Here is a 17,500-nt window from a genome sequence, read left to right as displayed (position 1 = left end):
GTTGATTGTAGTAGGTGAGATAACACAATAGCCTTTAGTTAAGTGAGGTAGATGATGTGTGGCCGAGCGGAGCCGTTATAAGTTTACTTTAGTTCACTTAGTACACTACCTCTCTGGGACATTAAAAGGTGTGTGGTTTTTAGTATAAAAATGGTATTGACAATTTTACACAATAGTTACAACGTTTATGTGAGCGCTGAGCATGGAGGTAGCGCTGAGCGGTCACACGAAACGAGAGCAAGCCACACCCAGAGCGCGGACGGAGGAACACCGCCCGCCACCCGCCACCCAGGATGGATGATCGGCTTGTTGAATATAGTAATTGTAACGACAGCGGTATGAATGTCAAAAAAAGAGATGTTTAGAAACAGTGACAAATCAGACTAATAGGAGTACCCAGCTACGACTGTCAATGTATTTATATGATTTTTTATGTGAATATTCATCCCTCTCCTTATACTATATTATATTTATTTCCTCTTTTTTATGTCTAATTTGATGATGTTTATAAGATAGTAATGTTAGAAAACTTTTATTTATAACAGAAAAATATATTTAACACGAAAATATGCATTAAAACACATAAAACATTTTAGTTGGGGAGAGCGGGACACACTCCACCATACTTGGATGACTCATAATTTCATATGTCAGGCCTCCTCTATAATCGAGACAGCGCTGGCACAACTCGCTCTCCCTATACCATGGAGGTATTATAACAGGTTACAGGAGGCGCCTTCCCGCGCCGTCCCCATACAGGCGAGTGAAGCCAGTGGGCGGAGCTTACCGAGTCTGTGGGCGGAGCTTACAATCGGCAGATAGACCCAAGACATTGCGATCTCCTGGCGGCGGATGCTCAAACGGTCGTATCTCAACATTTGGTCCTAAATCCGCCATTGTGGTCGCAAGTGCTGCCCCGTGCGATGTTCAAAAAACGTCCTAGACGCCATCTTGTGACGTCAGGTCGCCCCTCAGCCTGACTGCTCGGGAGCGGGGCTAGATCCGACCAGTTTCCGTCCTAGCCCGTCGCCATTAAAGGAGTGTTTCCGCCTCATCCACATCTCCACCTCTGTACACAATATAAGGTACGTGTTTGCACTTCTACTTAGGTATAGCTTTACATTAAGGTGGCAAGAGTCACAGGAACGCCTTTTACGCATGATGTGTGGGTTAGTTGTGGAGATTTAAGTGTAGCCGATTTAGGCGGTGGCTTGGTTGGCATACATCAATATTTTTTAATCTCATGAAGCTCTTATAGCCTCCATACATGTGTATAGCTTTATTTCAACGTGGCAAGGTTCACAGGAACGTCTTTCACGCATGATGTGTGCATTAGTTGTGGAGATTTAGGTGTAGCCAATAAGGCTTTGGCTCGGGTGGCTTGGATTAATATTTTTTATCCCATGCACCTGTAATAGCCTTCATACATGTGTATAGCCTTATTTCAACGTGTCAGGGGTCACATAAAGGTCGCTCATGCATGGTTTGTGCATTAGTTGTGGAGATTTAGGCGTAGCCAATAAGGCTTTGGCTCAGGTGGATTGGATTAGTATTTCTTATCCCATGAAGCTGTAATAGCCTCCATACATGTGTATAGCTTTATTTCAACGTGGCATGGGTCACATAAATGTCACTCATGCATGGTTTGTGCATTAGTTGTGGAGATTTAGGAGTAGCCAAGAAGGCTTTGGCTCGGGGAGCTGTACTCATATTTTTTAAACATGTTTCTTTCTTTATTATTATTGTTATTTGCTTTACGTCCTCAATTTATTTTTAGATAACAGCATCATAGATATTTCTTTTCCTTTTAAGGGCCATTTAATTAGCTTACCGTAACATTTTATTAGAAACGGTGTTGGAAATGACCAATCAAGGGCCATTGATAAAGTAACTCGGGTACTTTGTGAAAAGGCCAGTCATGAGATAAAGATGTCAACCACAGCAGTAGATATTAATAGAATTTTTAAGATAGTTTTCATGCATTTCATAATGATAAATAATGCATTAATGAATTTTCAACTTCACAGGAGACACTGCGTATCCTCTGGAGCCATTCCTGATGACCCCAGTTGCACGGCCGACAACACCTGGGGAGGAGCGCTACAACAAGTCATCACAGGACAAGATGCGTTGTCGAACGGACCTTTGGGATCCTCAAGTCAAGGTGCAGGTGCCTACATAAGTCAGGAGGAAGTTTGCAGTATGACCCCAAGAAGACTATGAAGATTGCGACCTCTTGTATGCTCCTGCACAACTACTGAGTGGATCGCTGCAGAAGAAGTAACAGTTCAGCCTGTGAGAAACAACAGACTGATTCCTGGTCAAGTTGTCAGGCAGGAATTTATTAGAAACTTCTTTTCCTGAGTATAGGTATGCATATATGTAGACCTTGCAGTTAGTAATAGATTACTTTCAAATGTGAATGTGCATAAGAACAAAACAAGAAATCATAATGGCCACATGTTCGGCATTCTTGATCATAATTTATATGGCGATTATTATTAATATGTAATTAATATCAGCTTACACCTGCAGATTGCATATGGTGCACCGGTGGCCGAGTGGTCAGCGTGTGTACGTGGTGATCCAGAGGACTCGACTCCCACCGCAAGACGCTGAGAGTTTTCAACCATTGACAAGTGGCGGAGGGTTACCAACATGCTGCCCGGCAGATCTTCAGTCAACCCTAACTTCAGCGTCTTTGATCAAGAGGGGCACCACCTCCACACCACTCATTCTTATCACCTAGTTTGATACCCTACTTGTCCATCTCACATGCCCCATGTATCTCAGCATTCTGCACTCTTGGCTCCATGTCATCCTCTCCAACTTGTTGGTTCGTATAGCATAACCGGCCTCACATACATAGAAGTGTTCAATATACCTAGGCTATAATATTATATTTAAGGACTCTTATACGAGGTATCGCCCCAGACAGAGGTGTCGAAGTAAGTCTGTCTGATGGTAGGCTGGCTGACTGCTGTCGGGACCAAAGCCAGCATGCCCTGGGGGTTGTGTGCGGGAGGAGGAAAGAGGGAAAAGGACAAATGGTGTGTGTGTCATTATCAGGGGTAACCACGGTGGAGTGCAAACACTCAGTAGTTGTAGTCAAGGCTTAATTAAGTTGATGAGTGGTGTTAGACTGAATGAGCAGGTTTTTTACCACATGTTAGTGGGAACACTTGATAGGTTTTGTTTGTGTGTTGGTGCTACTTGTTTCTTGTGTTTACATGTTAGTTTATAATTAGACTGAGTTCTAAGTGTTATGAGCGACAATTTAGTCTTGTATGGCTGAATCCTGTCCCTTGACCCTTAATTCATCATCAGAATCTTTAAACAAATATATTTACCTTAAGTAATATTCTTAAAGTCACGCTGCCCATATTATTTGGCAGATGATAACCCTGTATGCGATAACGGTGCCTTATAAGACTTCGTAAATAAACTACTAATTTTACTCTCTGGTTTAAGTGATCAACAATTAATTCTACTTTGAGGTATAATTAACCAACATTATTAAGGAGTGCCCATGCCAGGCACGACATTAAGAATATTTTTCTGTTGACCAGCAGACTTACTATAGTCAAACCATTTCAAAATGTCTGTTGAGGCAGTGGCTTCTTCAGGTCCTTTCCTCCCTTCTGCTTTGCCACACAGTTCCAATTACCTATTTCCTCTGTTTCCTGTCCCCTCTTTCACAAACTGGGCACCTGTAATGCACCACTACTTGATTTACATTTCTCAGCCCTGAGCATCTCTTTGTGGCACCACTTAACACTCCCTGTGCACAGGGCAGAGTTAGTAGCCATTTCTCTTCCACCAACTACCTTCCTGTATATATGATTTCTCAGTAATTACTTATTTGTTGTGCTGTATTAGCTGTTACGTGCTACATCAAGCTGTAATATCTACCCAAGCTGCGGGTTAATCCAATAAAAAAAAAAGTGAATGACTAAGTCATGTGTTATTATTCCCAAGCTCCATTGGCAATGGCGAGTACACATTATATAACTGAAGCATATTACACATTCATTGAACACAATTAAAACTAACTACCCTAATCAAATTAAATCTAACCTAACCTGATCTGACCTAATTGAACTAAATATAAGGTAACCTGGCCTTAATGCCTGCTCCCAAAATTAAATAAATGGAAATAAATATGATATCAATTTGCAAAATATACCTGAGGAACAAAAAGAGAAAGAATGACAAGAATTGAACTATGAAACAAGAATTGTTGGCTTCAAGATGACCTCAACTGACTAAGAATGACAATTAAAATCTACGCAATGTGACAGGTCAGAATTGAGTCTTGAAAATGATTTCTGATGATGAAGGATGACATGATCTACTGAATGACAACAATTGCCTGCTTTGAAAATTACCTCAGCTGAAATAATATTGCATGCATTTAACCTTTTTACATCCCTCTCCAACATCCTATTCCATTCGGTCACAACTGTTACCATAATCCCCTTTTCTCTCTTATATACATCACTCAAGTAGCATGTGCTCAATCATATCGTCACCCCCCCTTTCACCCATACATGAATGTCACACCTTTCTTCCCCCCATCAGGCACCCGTGCTCACACCTGCCTCTCCCTTGTCCATCGCCCTTGCCAGGCCGGCCCCCAGGACTTGCCTCTCCTGAGCACTGTCAAACCTCTTCCTTAGCTCCCTCATCTCACTCCTCAATGCACGTATTATGCATTCCTGAGCCTCTAACTTCCTCTCGTACTAGGGTTTCCTGTTTTGGGGATTTTATAGCATCCCGGGATTCCGGGAAAAAGCAAGACATTTCCCGGGATCCCGGAATTTCCCGTAGCAGATAATGTTTGCTAATACTCCTGCTCTATCGTAATTCGTAAATGAACCTCAGTAGTATATACATCATAAGTAGTTACTTGCCCTGTGAAAGTGTGAAATAAGTATTTTTAAATGACATGGAGTTTCCTTGTATGTATAGAATATGAGTTTATGCATACAATAGCATATCCATATGGAAGCTTGGCCAGTGGCACAGGCCACCTCAGTGATCCCCACCACTGTAAACTACACAGAAAATGAAACTACGGAGTAATTCTAAAATGCCCTGAAATAAACGAATGATAGATATAACCTGGTATTTTGTCATTGTACGTATTGAAATAAAGCTGAAGAAAACAATGAAAATTCTGCAATGCACGTACAAAATCATAAGTAGAATATTTGGAATTTAGGCCCAACTCTCCAGACATGGTAAACAAAAAAAAGTGAAATGGGACTCAAAACACTCAATACTACGTAGAGTATGGAATGGCCTGTAAAAAAAAAAAAAAAAAAAAAAATCAGACAGCTGCAAACGCAGTCATACACCCTAAGAATTATTCATGAAATTGTAACGGTGTACCGGGGGGCGTTTAAAGGCGTTGATTAAGACTTCAGCTTCCTTAAGGCGAATATATTCTTTGCCTATATGTACAGGAGCGTCGGAGCGAGAGCGACTTTCTCAGTCGAACTCTCGCGAAGGAGTGGCGAGTTACAGATTGGAAAATAATGAAGTTACAATTGGTCACGTATGTCAAGGTGACCTCCACGCTTGATGAAATGCTTTGTATACAAACTGAGACGGTAAACACTGACGGACGACATTCCTATAAGGCGGCGTGATCTATCTGTCGTGGGTTTTTTCCATTGACAAGTGTATGCCTAATTCGTGGTGATATTAAATAATAATAATAATAATAATAATAATAATAATAATAATAATAATAATAATAATACATTGATATCCTACTATTACAAAATAACATTTCAAAAAGCACAAACAGTCAATACTAAGATCACTAAGCTTTGATCTTAATTTGGAGTGGCCACCTTCAGTGACCCCCACCAAGCCTCCATGCTCCACAGAGAGAGATATGCCTGGGACCCAGGCATCTCTCTCTCTCTCTCTCTCTCTCTCTCTCATACATTTTCATATTTTGTAGCAGATATAAGAGAAAAGTAATAAAAAAAGTATCCCGGGATTTCCCGGGATTTTACAAATTTCCCGGGAAGAAAAAACAACAACTTTATGGCCGGGATCCCGAGATCCCGGGATCCCGGGAAAGAAACCCTATCTCGTACCCACACACATAGCATACGTTGTTCACCTCTAACCCACACCTCTTTGCCGCGCCTGACAACTGCCCCAGTTCTAAAATCTTGACCGTCGTTATTTCCTGCACGGCAACCTCCTCTCCGGCCAATACTCACTAGTCTTCCCCATCTTAGCTTGGCTGTACGGACTTGAGGAAATACTGACTCGCGGTAGTTTTCGTCTCTGGCGCCGTTTTTTTGCAATAACCTTCCTTGATCCTGATTGGCTGTCTTTTTTGTTTCACTGATTTCCATTGGTTGCATCCACTTCAGCTGGTGAGCTGCCCGCCCTCTACCGCCTCACTCGTGAACCATAGGGCTGACCCTTAGCACGCCGCGGCGACCGCGCTGTGCATCGCTGCGGAGGACGGTCCTAGCGCGGAGCAAACTTGCGACGCGACCCGTGACTTACAACCGTCTCCGGGGATAAGTTACCACCACCTTTGAGCATCCGGCGCCTGGGCTGAACTAAGGGAATTTACCACTTGTCTTTGCATACTAGACGAAAAATAAAAAAAGAATTGATGGTTTGAGTTACAAAAAGTACATAATATATTCCTATATATTTAATGTAGATCTATTATATCAACGGCATTTAAGGTCAAGGCAGTCCCGTGGCTTAAAAAAAGCAATGAAAGGGCATTCCATGACATAGTGTTGCAGTGTGTGGCCCCTCGGCCTGGCACACAGCGTGCAGCGGACACAGGGGAGTTACTAACCTGCAGTAGTACCTATAGCCTAGCCTAAAAAGACGCATTGCTACCACATCCTGAGGTGCACTGTTTCGCCCATAGGGGTAAACACAGTGGTGGGAGACACTAGCATAGTGGAGGCTGCCAGTGCTGCCATTGTCACAGCAGTGTCTGAGTTGGGTAGCAATGCTGTTATGGAAATAATCCCTAATTCTATTCTTAACATAGCTATCATTTTGCTGTCTTTATCTGACGCTATTTTTTCATTCGTTCCTTCTTTATTTTCTTTTAATCATCCCTCCATCTTCACCTCTCTCTCTCTCTCTCTCTCTCTCTCTCTCTCTCTCTCTCTCTATATATATATATATATATATATATATATATATATATATTACTGAAGTGTTTATCAATCAATCAATGGGGGTATACGCTGGGGAAGGCGTCGCTTCGCCCACCGTAGGACGCCAAGTCCTTGGGTCCCTCCGGGCGAGTCTCCATGTATGTTCCCTTTCCATCCTGAGTACCTCCTGGCAGGATCTATCGACTTGCTCAAGGAAGTGTTTGTGGCACACATTACCTACCATTCAAAGCTAAAACCAGGTGCAGGTAAAGTTGGCGGCGTACGCTAACCACTGAATACATCAGCATCACTGAGGTGTAAAACCAGAACCAATGAACAAACAGTCAGAAGAAAGATCACACTGATAAAGTAATAGCTGCTGAAATCAATCCTCACAGACAACGTGAGCGGGCGCAGGCGCGTACGTCAGCCTCAGCGCTCCTCCGACAGGCTGGTGGTGGCGAGCATGGTGAGGATCATGCGGCGCGCCATGTTGTTTTCCTCGCAGCCCTCAGCGATCATCTCCAGGTGGGTCCTCATGCGCCTCTGCCTCTCCTGGGTACTCAGAAGCTGCTGGTCCCTCGCCCTCAGCTGCTGGCGGGCGTCGGCGAGGCTCCGCTCCAGCTCCTGTATCTTGCTTTGTTGACTCTGCGCCAGGTGGTTCATTCCTGCCACCTTCGCCTGGCACTGCTCCATAATGTCCCGCAGCGCCGCCGCCTCGCGCTGTAGTTTCTCCACTTCCCTGCAGGCGCCACCAGAAAGGAAGAGCAATTTAGTTTCTACTGGTAACCTTGTCTGTGTCTATCTACCTATATCTCCGACGCCTTGCTCCCTCTCGGGAACTTCCCTTCAGGGGGTGGCCGCGGCAGAAGTGTCTCCATCTCTCCCTGTTTTGGCACTCCCTCTCAGCACATTCAATCCTGCTACTTCCAACTCTCTCGCTCCAATACTCACTCACCCTACTGATCCACTTCACAGGTGGTCTTCCCCTGACACCACCTCCCTCAATCTTTCCCTCATACACTCTCTTCACGAATTCATTCTCCCCCATTCTCATTACGTGTCCAAACCATCTCAACGCACCACGCTTCACCCGCTCCACCGCTCCACACTTCACTCCTTTCGCTGTCACACTCATACCAAACCGCTCATACATGCATTCATTACTTTCTCCATCCCATCCTGACACACCACATGCACCTCTTAAATAATTCATATCCACTGCACGTATTCTCGATTGCTGTGCTGCATTCCATGTCCACGTCTCTGATGCATATGACAGAGTTTGCAGAATAATACTGTTCCTTATTCCCCTCTTTACCTCCATGCTCACACTTCTTCCTTTCAAAACTCTCTCCAATGCCCGTCTGCCCTTCACTGCTCTTTCCCTCACTTCACCTTCCATACTGCCGTGCTTACATAAAACAGTCCCTAAATATTTAAACTCAGTCACCTCCATTCTCTCCCCCCCTAACCTTATCCTACACTTCGTTGTACCCTCTTCTCTTACTCTGTACGGCTTTGCAAAATCAATGACCTGTTCTCTCGCCCTCTCAAATACCATAACTGTACTCTTTCCATCATTCACTCTTAGCTTTCTCCTCTTACACACCCTGTCAAACTCATCCACTATCCTCTGCAGCGCCCCCTCATTCTCTGCCAACAACACTGTGTCATCTGCAAACAGGCCCGCAGCCAATGACTCCTCCATACCTCTCACTTTCAGCCTTGGACCTAGCTCCCCCACTCCGGCTTTCATCCCTCTCATGCAACCATCCATGTACACATTAAAAAGCCATGGTGACATCACACACCCCTGTCTCACACCCACACCCACACCAAAACTCTCACTCAACTCGCCCTTCACGCGTACAGAGGCACTCGCATCCTTATAGAAGGATCGGATTCCCTCCAACAAACGCCTTCCCACAGAAGGGGCAGAAAGGGAGGTGGAGTTGCGCTATATGTTAAAGACTCACTTAAATGTTTAGTTAACAACTCAGTCAAAACTAACATGGATTCAGAATCAGTTTGGGTGGACGTTTACAAAGGGAAAGAAAAACTAACTCTAGGAGTTATATACAGGCCACCCAACCTTAACAGGCAGGACACGAGTATATTACTACAGGAGATTGGCAGGGCGAGTATGAGTAGAAATGTCTGCGTAATGGGGGACTTTAATTATAGGAATATAGACTGGGAAGATCTAGTGGGTGACCTGGAAGCCGAGGACTTTCTTGAAGTTATACAAGATAATTTCCTTAAGCAGGTAGTTACTGAGCCTACCAGAGGAGATAACATATTAGACTTAGTCCTAACCAATAATGGGAACTTGCTACGTGAGTTGGAGGTGGGCGGAGAGTTAGGAAATAGTGATCACAGAACGGTTCGTTTTAGGTTAGACTGGGCGGTAACCCGCGATCCAAACCCAGTGTTAGTGCCAGATTTTAGAAGAGCAAACTACGAGGGCTTGAAGACATCTTGAAGGGGTAAACTGGGATAATTTAGGATTCATGAGGGCCAGAACTGCGGATTGGAGAGCCAGGAGAACCAGGTAGAAATGTCTTACAATAATTTAGTTAGAGTAATAGTAGAGGGGCAAGAACAGCATATACCACAGCGAACACTTAGAAAAGAAAACAATGATCCTAAGTGGATGACTCGTGGACTAAAACACGAGATTGGGTTAAAGAAGGGAATTTATCAGAAAATAAAGAATTGGGAAACACATCTCAGGGGCCGGTACGTCGAACTATCTAGATTAGTTAAGAAAAACACCAGGATAGCAAAAAGGAACTATGAGATCAAAGTAGCAAATGAGGCGAAAAGTAATCCTAAGGGCTTCTTTCAGATGTATAGAACAAAAACACGGGAGAAAATTGGACCGCTGAAATCAAACACAGGGAGCTAGTAGAAAATTACGAAAATATGAGCACATTGTTGAACGACTACTTCCTTTCAGTATTCACACAGGAGGATCGAACGACTATACCGGAAAGAGTTCAGGTGTACGAGGGCGGGGATGGCGATAAATTGAGGGATATAATCATTACCAGGCAAGTAGTTCAGGATGAGATAGATAAGCTTAAGAAGAACAAGTCGCCAGGTCCTGACGGGATATTTCCGAGGGTATTAAAGGAGCTAGGTGATATAATCAGAGACCCACTAACCGACATCTTTAAGATGTCGGTAAATACTGGATATGTGCCGAGCCTATGGAAAGTAGCTAATTTGACTCCGATATTCAAAAAGGGGACAGGTCAGTTGCTTCAAACTATCGCCCAATTAGCTTAACATCGGTTATAGGGAAGATGCTGGAGTCCATAATAGCCAGGAACATTCAGGAGCATTTAGAAACATAGCTTAATTCACGACTCGCAGCATGGGTTCACAAAAGGTAGGTCATGCCTCACCAATCTCTTGTCCTTCTACAATAAAGTATTTGAGGCGGTTGACAGAGATGAAAATTATGATGTAATCTATCTTGATTTTAGTAAAGCGTTTGACAAAGTTCCTCACCAACGACTGTTGCTTAAATTACAGGCTCACGGAGTAGAGGGTAAAGTTTTGAACTGGGTCAAGGCGTGGCTTAGCAATAGGAAGCAAAGAGTGCAAATCAATGGTAAAAGATCTGACTGGGGATGTGAGTGGGGTCCCACAAGGTTCGGTATTAGGTCCACTTTTGTTTATTATTTATATCAATGACTTAGACACAGGAATTAGTAGTGATGTTAGTAAATTTGCAGATGATACCAAGATCGGTAGAGTAATTGAGTCGGATCAGGACGCTAGTATTCTCCAAGGTGAACTCAACAGATTATATGACTGGGCGGATAAATGGCAGATGGAGTTCAATGTAAGGAAGTGCAGTATTCTGAGTGTAGGTAGGAACAACCCCTCACATAACTATTGCTTAAATGACACTCTCATAAGTAGGTCTGGGTGCGAGAGGGATTTAGGGGTCTTAGTGAGCTCTGATCTCCGTCCAAGGGCACAATGCATTCAAGCTAGAAATCGAGCTAATAGGGTACTGGGATTTATTTCAAGGAGCAACAGAAGCCCCAGTCTTCCTCAAACTATATTTAGCATTAGTTAGACCTCATCTTGACTATGCGGTTCAGTTCTGGTCACCCTACTATAGAATGGATATCAAAATGTTAGAATCGGTGCAGAGGAGGATGACTAAGATGATTCAGGGGTTGAGAAACTTGCCATACGAGGAAAGACTCAAACAGTTAAACTTGCATTCTCTAGAAAGGCGAAGGGTGCGTGGAGACATGATCGAGGTTTATAAATGGATGAAGGGCTTTAATAAGGGAGACATTCATAAGGTTTTGTTGGTAAGAGAACCGGGTAGGACACGAAGTAACGGGTTTAAACTGGATAAATTCAGATTCAACAGGGACATAGGCAAAAATTGGTTTACTAATAGGGTGGTGGATGAGTGGAATAGGCTTAGCAGTCATGTGGTGAGTGCCAATACAATTGTCACATTCAAAAATAGACTAGATAAATTCATGGACAGCGATATTAGGTGGGGTTAGATACACGGGAGCTTAGGGTCAAAGGAGCTGCCTCGTACAGGCCTACCGGCCTCTTGCAGACTCCTGCGTTCTTATGTTCTTATGTTCTTATGTTCTTATCATATATCCTTAGAACATCCCACAACCCCTTCCTGCCAACCCTGTCATTTGCCTTTTCTAGGTCCATGAACTCAGCAAACAACTTTCTATCCTTCTCTATGTATTTTTCAACTAACATTTTGAGTGCAAATATTTAGCCTGCACTTTTCTCAGTTATTTTCTTCATCCTCTCATTTAAAACCCTTCCATATACTTTTCCTGCCACACTAAGTAGACTTATTCCCTTTGTACAGCGGCACAAAAATAGCCTTTCTTCAATCCTCTGGCACCTCACCCTGTTCCCATAATATCCATAATATCTTCATTCCACAACTACACCTCCTCCATACTTCAACATTGCTGCTGTTATGCCATCAGCTTCAGGGGCCTTTTCTACTTTTAACTTCTTCATTGCCTCCTCTATCTCACCTCTATCCACCCTCCCCTGTGGATCTGGCCGCCCTACATTGATCTTTATTCCTACAATAGTCACTTCTGTTCTTCCTCCCACACTCTCATTCATTACAGTTTCAAAGTGCTGCTCCCATACCTCCCTTATCTCATCTCATTCCCTCTTACAAGCACCCATCTTTCCTGTTCATGCTACAAATGTCATTCTTTTCTTCCCCCATTTTTCTTTTAACTTCTTTCCAGAAAAGTTTTATGTTCTGGTATTTTGCTGAAATTTCCCTTACAAAACCCTCATCTTCTCTCTCTTTCCTTTCCCTAACCAATCTCTTTACCAACATCTTACTCTCCCTGTATTTTATCTGCATTCTCCCTCCACTTCCTCCGTCACATTTCTCTAACATTTTCCTGTAGTTCCTTCTTTTCTCCTCAACTCCCTCTTTTATCTCATCCGTCCACCACGCACTCCCTTTCTTTCCTTTTCCACACGACCTATACCCGACTACTTCCTCACCTGCCCTGACCACTGAACTCTTTAAAAATTTCATAAGCCTCATTCACTCTTTCACTGTGTTCTATCTTTGCTCTTGCTCTTCCAAGTATTTCCTCCACTCTCCTCCTATACATCTCCCTGCGGCCACTGTCACGCAATTCTCACTTGCTAGTTCCTTCCTACCCTTTTCCTTCCTCCTGTTCACTCTGAATTCCCATTTCTCCTTCATCCTTACTTTGGCTACTACCGTGAAGTGATCAGACACACCATACATTCCTCTCACAGCCTTTGCATGTACTACATCCTGTCGCAACCTCGTATCCAGAGCTATATAATCTATTACACTCTTCATGCATGTCACCCCTTGCCCACGTATACCTGTGAATTAGCTTGTGCTGGAAGAAGGTGTTTGCAAGAACAGACCCCTCTCAGCACAAACATCCACAAGATATTGTCCATTCTCATTCACTCCATCCACACCCGACACCCAGCCACACCACCAATCTCCCTGTTTCCAACTTCTGCATTCATATCTCCTAACTCATGAATTCTTCTTTCATTTTCAAAGTTTTAAACACTGTCCAAGTCCTCCCAGAATCTCTTCATTTCATTCATGCCTTTCCTTCCCTTATCATTTACTGGCGCATATACACACACCCAGGCATACCTTACTAGCCCTATCTTCCCCGTCATCCACACTATCCTGGAACCACACCACCCATGCCCATCCACTCCCGCCCACACTCGTGGGGAGGCCAATAACGCACGGCGGTGTCTTCCCCTTCCCCCCCTCAACCCCTGCCCACACTGCTCCACCTCCACACCCTCCCACAGCTCTCCCCGCCCTCACTCCCACACCCCCACACACCACTACCTTTCATATGCGTCTCACTCACACCCAGCACATCAATCTTTCCTTTCTGGAATTCGTTAATTATCTCCCTTCTCTCCCCTTCCTCATTCATCCCATTCACATTTATGCAAGCTACCTTAAGGAGCTCCCCCCCTCCTCCTCCTCCCCTTCCCAGGGGCAGATGGAGACTCCCCTCCGCCAGGAGCCATTTTTCGTCCACCGCCGGAGGGGCCACTGGCAGGGCTAGCGCAGTGCTCATTGCCGCAGGGACACAAGACACCAGATTGTCAGAAACTACCATCACTAAATTATAAAAAGGATAAAAGGTTGGAAAAAGAACCGTCCCATAAAAACAATGTACTGAAGGTATCCGCCCTCCCTTTTAGCTCCACCACACTAAAAAATAAAATTGCTACACCCTAAAACACTGCCAAGTGCTAAAAAATGTGATGTAATAATGAGGTCCCCTCGTGAAGGCGGGGCAGGGCTTGGCTACCACAGATGTGTCTGTGGTAGTCCAGCGAGGTGCTGCTAGTTCCCAATAATCCGATTTAGCTCTGCCCAGTGGCACCTCCAACCTCACTGGTTACGATACTGCCACTGTGTCGTTCCAACTATATATTCTGTTGCCTACATTGGAACCCTAACTTTATGCATGTATTGCGACGTTCAACACACTTCCCCTTAGGGTTTTATCTCACGCCGTTGAATCACCTAGTATAGTGCAAGCCAACGACGGCTCAGTAGTTGAAAGCAGGCAGCTCTTCTTATATAAGTAATATGCAATCTATTCCATCTATCCCGTGACCACACTTCCATATTTGACCACCTCCCAACACCCCCCAGGGCACAAGGCCCCGGGTGTTCGCTCCTCCCCTCCGTCCCTGCTCACCTCTTCTTCATCTCGCGGTTCCTCTTGGCGTAGATGGCCCGCTGCCGCCGCTCCTCCATGGCCGGGTCATCCAGAGGGCCCATCTCGAACATCTTGGGCCTCGTCGCACCATACCGAACCTCCTCGTCATCCTCCTCGTCCTCGTCGTCTGTGTGTGTAAAGACTGGTACTCAGAGGGACACAAACTGGACGGGGTCGCCGGGCTGTCTCTTATGTTCGTCTCAAGAAAATGTCGCTATAAAACAAGTTACTGTCCCCAGTCCACCTGCACCCCAAGGCAGAAGGCCGCTCGCTGGACCGCCGCGCGACTCGCCTCGGGAAAATCTAAATTTATTTGTCTCCAGAAAGTCTCGGGCTGTCTGACGAGTTATTGTTGATTTGTTTGTTAAAGGTACAGTAACACACACACACACACACACACACAGTGGAGTACCGAGGGGGGAGGGGGGGTGCATGCGGCCATGGCCCCCCCCCCTTTTGCCAAGAAAAAACAATAAATTAATATTTATTACACGAAAATAATAGGAATTAGTGTTACGATTACGAATGTGTGTGTGTGTGTGTGTGTGGAGTTGAGAGCTCAGTGGCACCGATTGACCGAGTTACTTCCCCTTTTGGTTTTGTTTTGAGTTAATTAATGGTAGGATATAAGGTGTGCTCTGAGTGAAAAAAAGTAGGGTGATAAAGCGATGGTTTCATAAAATTTTGTGATAATGCGATGTCAAGTTGTCAACTGAAAGCGGTGGAGGGGTGTTTGTAGCGGGAGTGGGAGCCAGTAGGAAAAAGAGGAATACGAGACAGGGACGGCGCGGGCAGGCAGAGTGCACGAAAGTTGTAAGTGGCGGCCGTCTTTCCTTCTTGCCTCTCATATTTAGTTGATTTAATTAAGGTGTAAGGCGCTGTCAAAGTGATTGGAGGACTATATAGTTATACCATAGAGGCACCAAGCGAACTTGTGTGATGACAGTGGTGAGTGCTTATGTATTATGACGGGGAGAGTGGCAGGCGACGCCAGACGCGTATGAGACCTGTGAGGTCGACCTTAGCCGCTATATTACCACCTTTAATGACTGCTTTGTGCTTGACAGTGGACAGTGTAGAGTGGCCGAGTAACTTGTGTATGTTCAGCACCTGAAGAATGGAGCTGCTGAGTTGAATAAGAGCAGGTGATCTATTTTGAGAAACATTCAGTGACGACGTAGGCTCACGTGGCCGTAGCCTATTCATGTTATTCATATAATATTTTCTGACCACAAATTCCAAATGTCTGAAAATTATGATTGATAAACTTCACTTTTTATCTAGTACTATTTCCTGTAGCGTGTGTCATTTCTTGAATTCACGCCGGCTTGGGATTTGTGACTTTTCGTTCTTAACGGATTTCCTCCTCGGCCATGAAATGTCAGAAAACGCTTCACTGGCTGCTGTAAGAGTCATCACTTACTCAACTGATGCCCCGGACAATTCAGTTAACAAGGTAGGTAAATAATGATGAAATAATGAATAAGAGTAATACTGCAAAACACGTTGGGTGAAGAATCAGTAGGCAATTAAGCCTAATCTTCAGTGAAGTACACGCTGCAGTAGTGGCATCACCTGACGAGTTATCTACGAACGTGTGCGTGTACAGTTCTGTATATATATATATATATATATATATATATATATATATATATATATATATATATATATATATATATATATATATATATATATATAGAGATATATATATGAGGCAGATAGTGCACCGCAACCTAAAACCCACAAACCAGGAGAAGAAGATCAGCCTGAATATACTACAAAAACAAGAAAACAAGCCACCTCCTACTGACAAACAATACTCGCCCGGCTAAAGAGACAACCCAGAAGTCTGACGTCATATACAGGTTCAACTGCACAAGAGGAAACTGCGAAGTCCTCTCTTCCTCGTATATCGGCATGACGACAATGAGGCTGTCTCGGCGACTTACATTCCATCTATCTGCCGGAGCCCCCAAAAGACACCTTCGAGAAGAACACGGAGAGACAATAACAAGAAACACCCTGGAAGAAAACATAGAAATTCTGGATACCTGCCAGGATAGACGACGACTCCCAATATTGGAGGCCTTGTACATACAAGAACTCAAGCCAAAACTCAACATTCAGGCTGAGGACCTACAGGCCCTACCGAGCATGCGCCGACAAACAGGCAGCCATCAATCATCGATGCGCGCGCACGAGGGACGCGGGACGAGCCAATCAGCGTCCCGCCCAGAGGAGAGTAGCAGCGAGGCTCCAGCTTAAAAGGAGCCGCGCGCCATTTTTTTTTTTTTTTTTTTTTTTTTTTTTTTTTTTTTATTATTATTATTACTATTACTATTATTTTTATTATTATTATTATTATTATTATCATTATTATTTATTTATTTATTTTTTATTTATTTATTTATTTATTAATTTATTTATTTATTTATTTTTTATTTTATCTATTTTCTTAATTTTTATTTTATTTATTATTATTATTATTATTATTATTATTATTATTATTATTTTTTTTTTTTTTTTTTTTATCAACAACTTCGACAATACTTGCGTGGTTAGAATTACCCACTTTAAAAAAATGTTACCTTTGCTATACAAAGGACTCTTCCAACTGTCACTTACTGTTCAATCTTTCGGTCTCATGCAATCCCCTCCGTTCCGCTCACCACCTGTGGCTGGACCCCACCAAAAAGGTCTGTTTCTACTGCCTCCCACTTTACTTGCGTGGTTCGAATGACCCACTTTAAACAAATGATCCCTTTGCTGTACAAAGGTCTCTTCCTCCTGTTATCTTACTGTGCCACCTTTTACCCTCATAGAATCCCCTCCGTTCCGCTCGCCTCCCTCCGACTATCAGGGCTGGACCCCATCTAAAGGTCCCTCCGCTATACGGAGTACTTCTCAAACCATCCACTCTGCCAAATATACGTACAAACCACTGTCGCCCTCTGACTTCCTTAATTTCAATTATTCACACCTTTCAATCCTCGGGACCTGGAGTGGGGTTTTGTCGGTCGCTCATGGTACGCTGCGCGCTGGCCATTGGGGCCG

At 43.9% G+C, this 17,500-nt stretch overlaps 1 protein-coding gene and 1 long non-coding RNA gene across 3 annotated transcripts in view; one reads left to right on the top strand and one right to left on the bottom strand.

The window, feature by feature from the left end:
• The window catches only part of LOC126999326 (uncharacterized), a 4,081-nt gene extending 624 nt beyond the window's left edge, over positions 1-3,457 (top strand). Inside the window, exons 1-3 of one of the 2 annotated variants that reach the window (XR_007753249.1) lie at positions 1-1,085; positions 2,028-2,370; positions 2,536-3,457. The exon at positions 1-1,085 is cut by the window's left edge and continues 601 nt beyond it. This is a non-coding gene — a long non-coding RNA (uncharacterized LOC126999326). Of the gene's footprint in view, positions 2,371-2,535 lie in introns of both variants that reach the window. The other variant, XR_007753248.1, reaches the window with a different exon arrangement.
• A 488-nt stretch (positions 3,458-3,945) lies between these two features.
• LOC126999324 (uncharacterized) overlaps positions 3,946-17,500 on the bottom strand; it is a 38,461-nt gene continuing 24,906 nt past the window's right edge. The window contains exons 2-3 of the mRNA XM_050861789.1: positions 14,426-14,573; positions 3,946-7,899 (exon numbers count right to left, since the gene is read on the bottom strand). Coding sequence (XP_050717746.1) covers positions 7,590-7,899; positions 14,426-14,573 — 458 coding nt within the window. The 3' untranslated portion in view covers positions 3,946-7,589. The remainder of the gene's footprint in view (positions 7,900-14,425; positions 14,574-17,500) is intronic.

Source organism: Eriocheir sinensis, chromosome 16, assembly GCF_024679095.1.
Source record: "Eriocheir sinensis breed Jianghai 21 chromosome 16, ASM2467909v1, whole genome shotgun sequence".
In the NCBI taxonomy this organism is placed as follows: domain Eukaryota; kingdom Metazoa; phylum Arthropoda; class Malacostraca; order Decapoda; family Varunidae; genus Eriocheir; species Eriocheir sinensis.
This window is presented reverse-complemented; position numbering and strand designations above follow the sequence as displayed.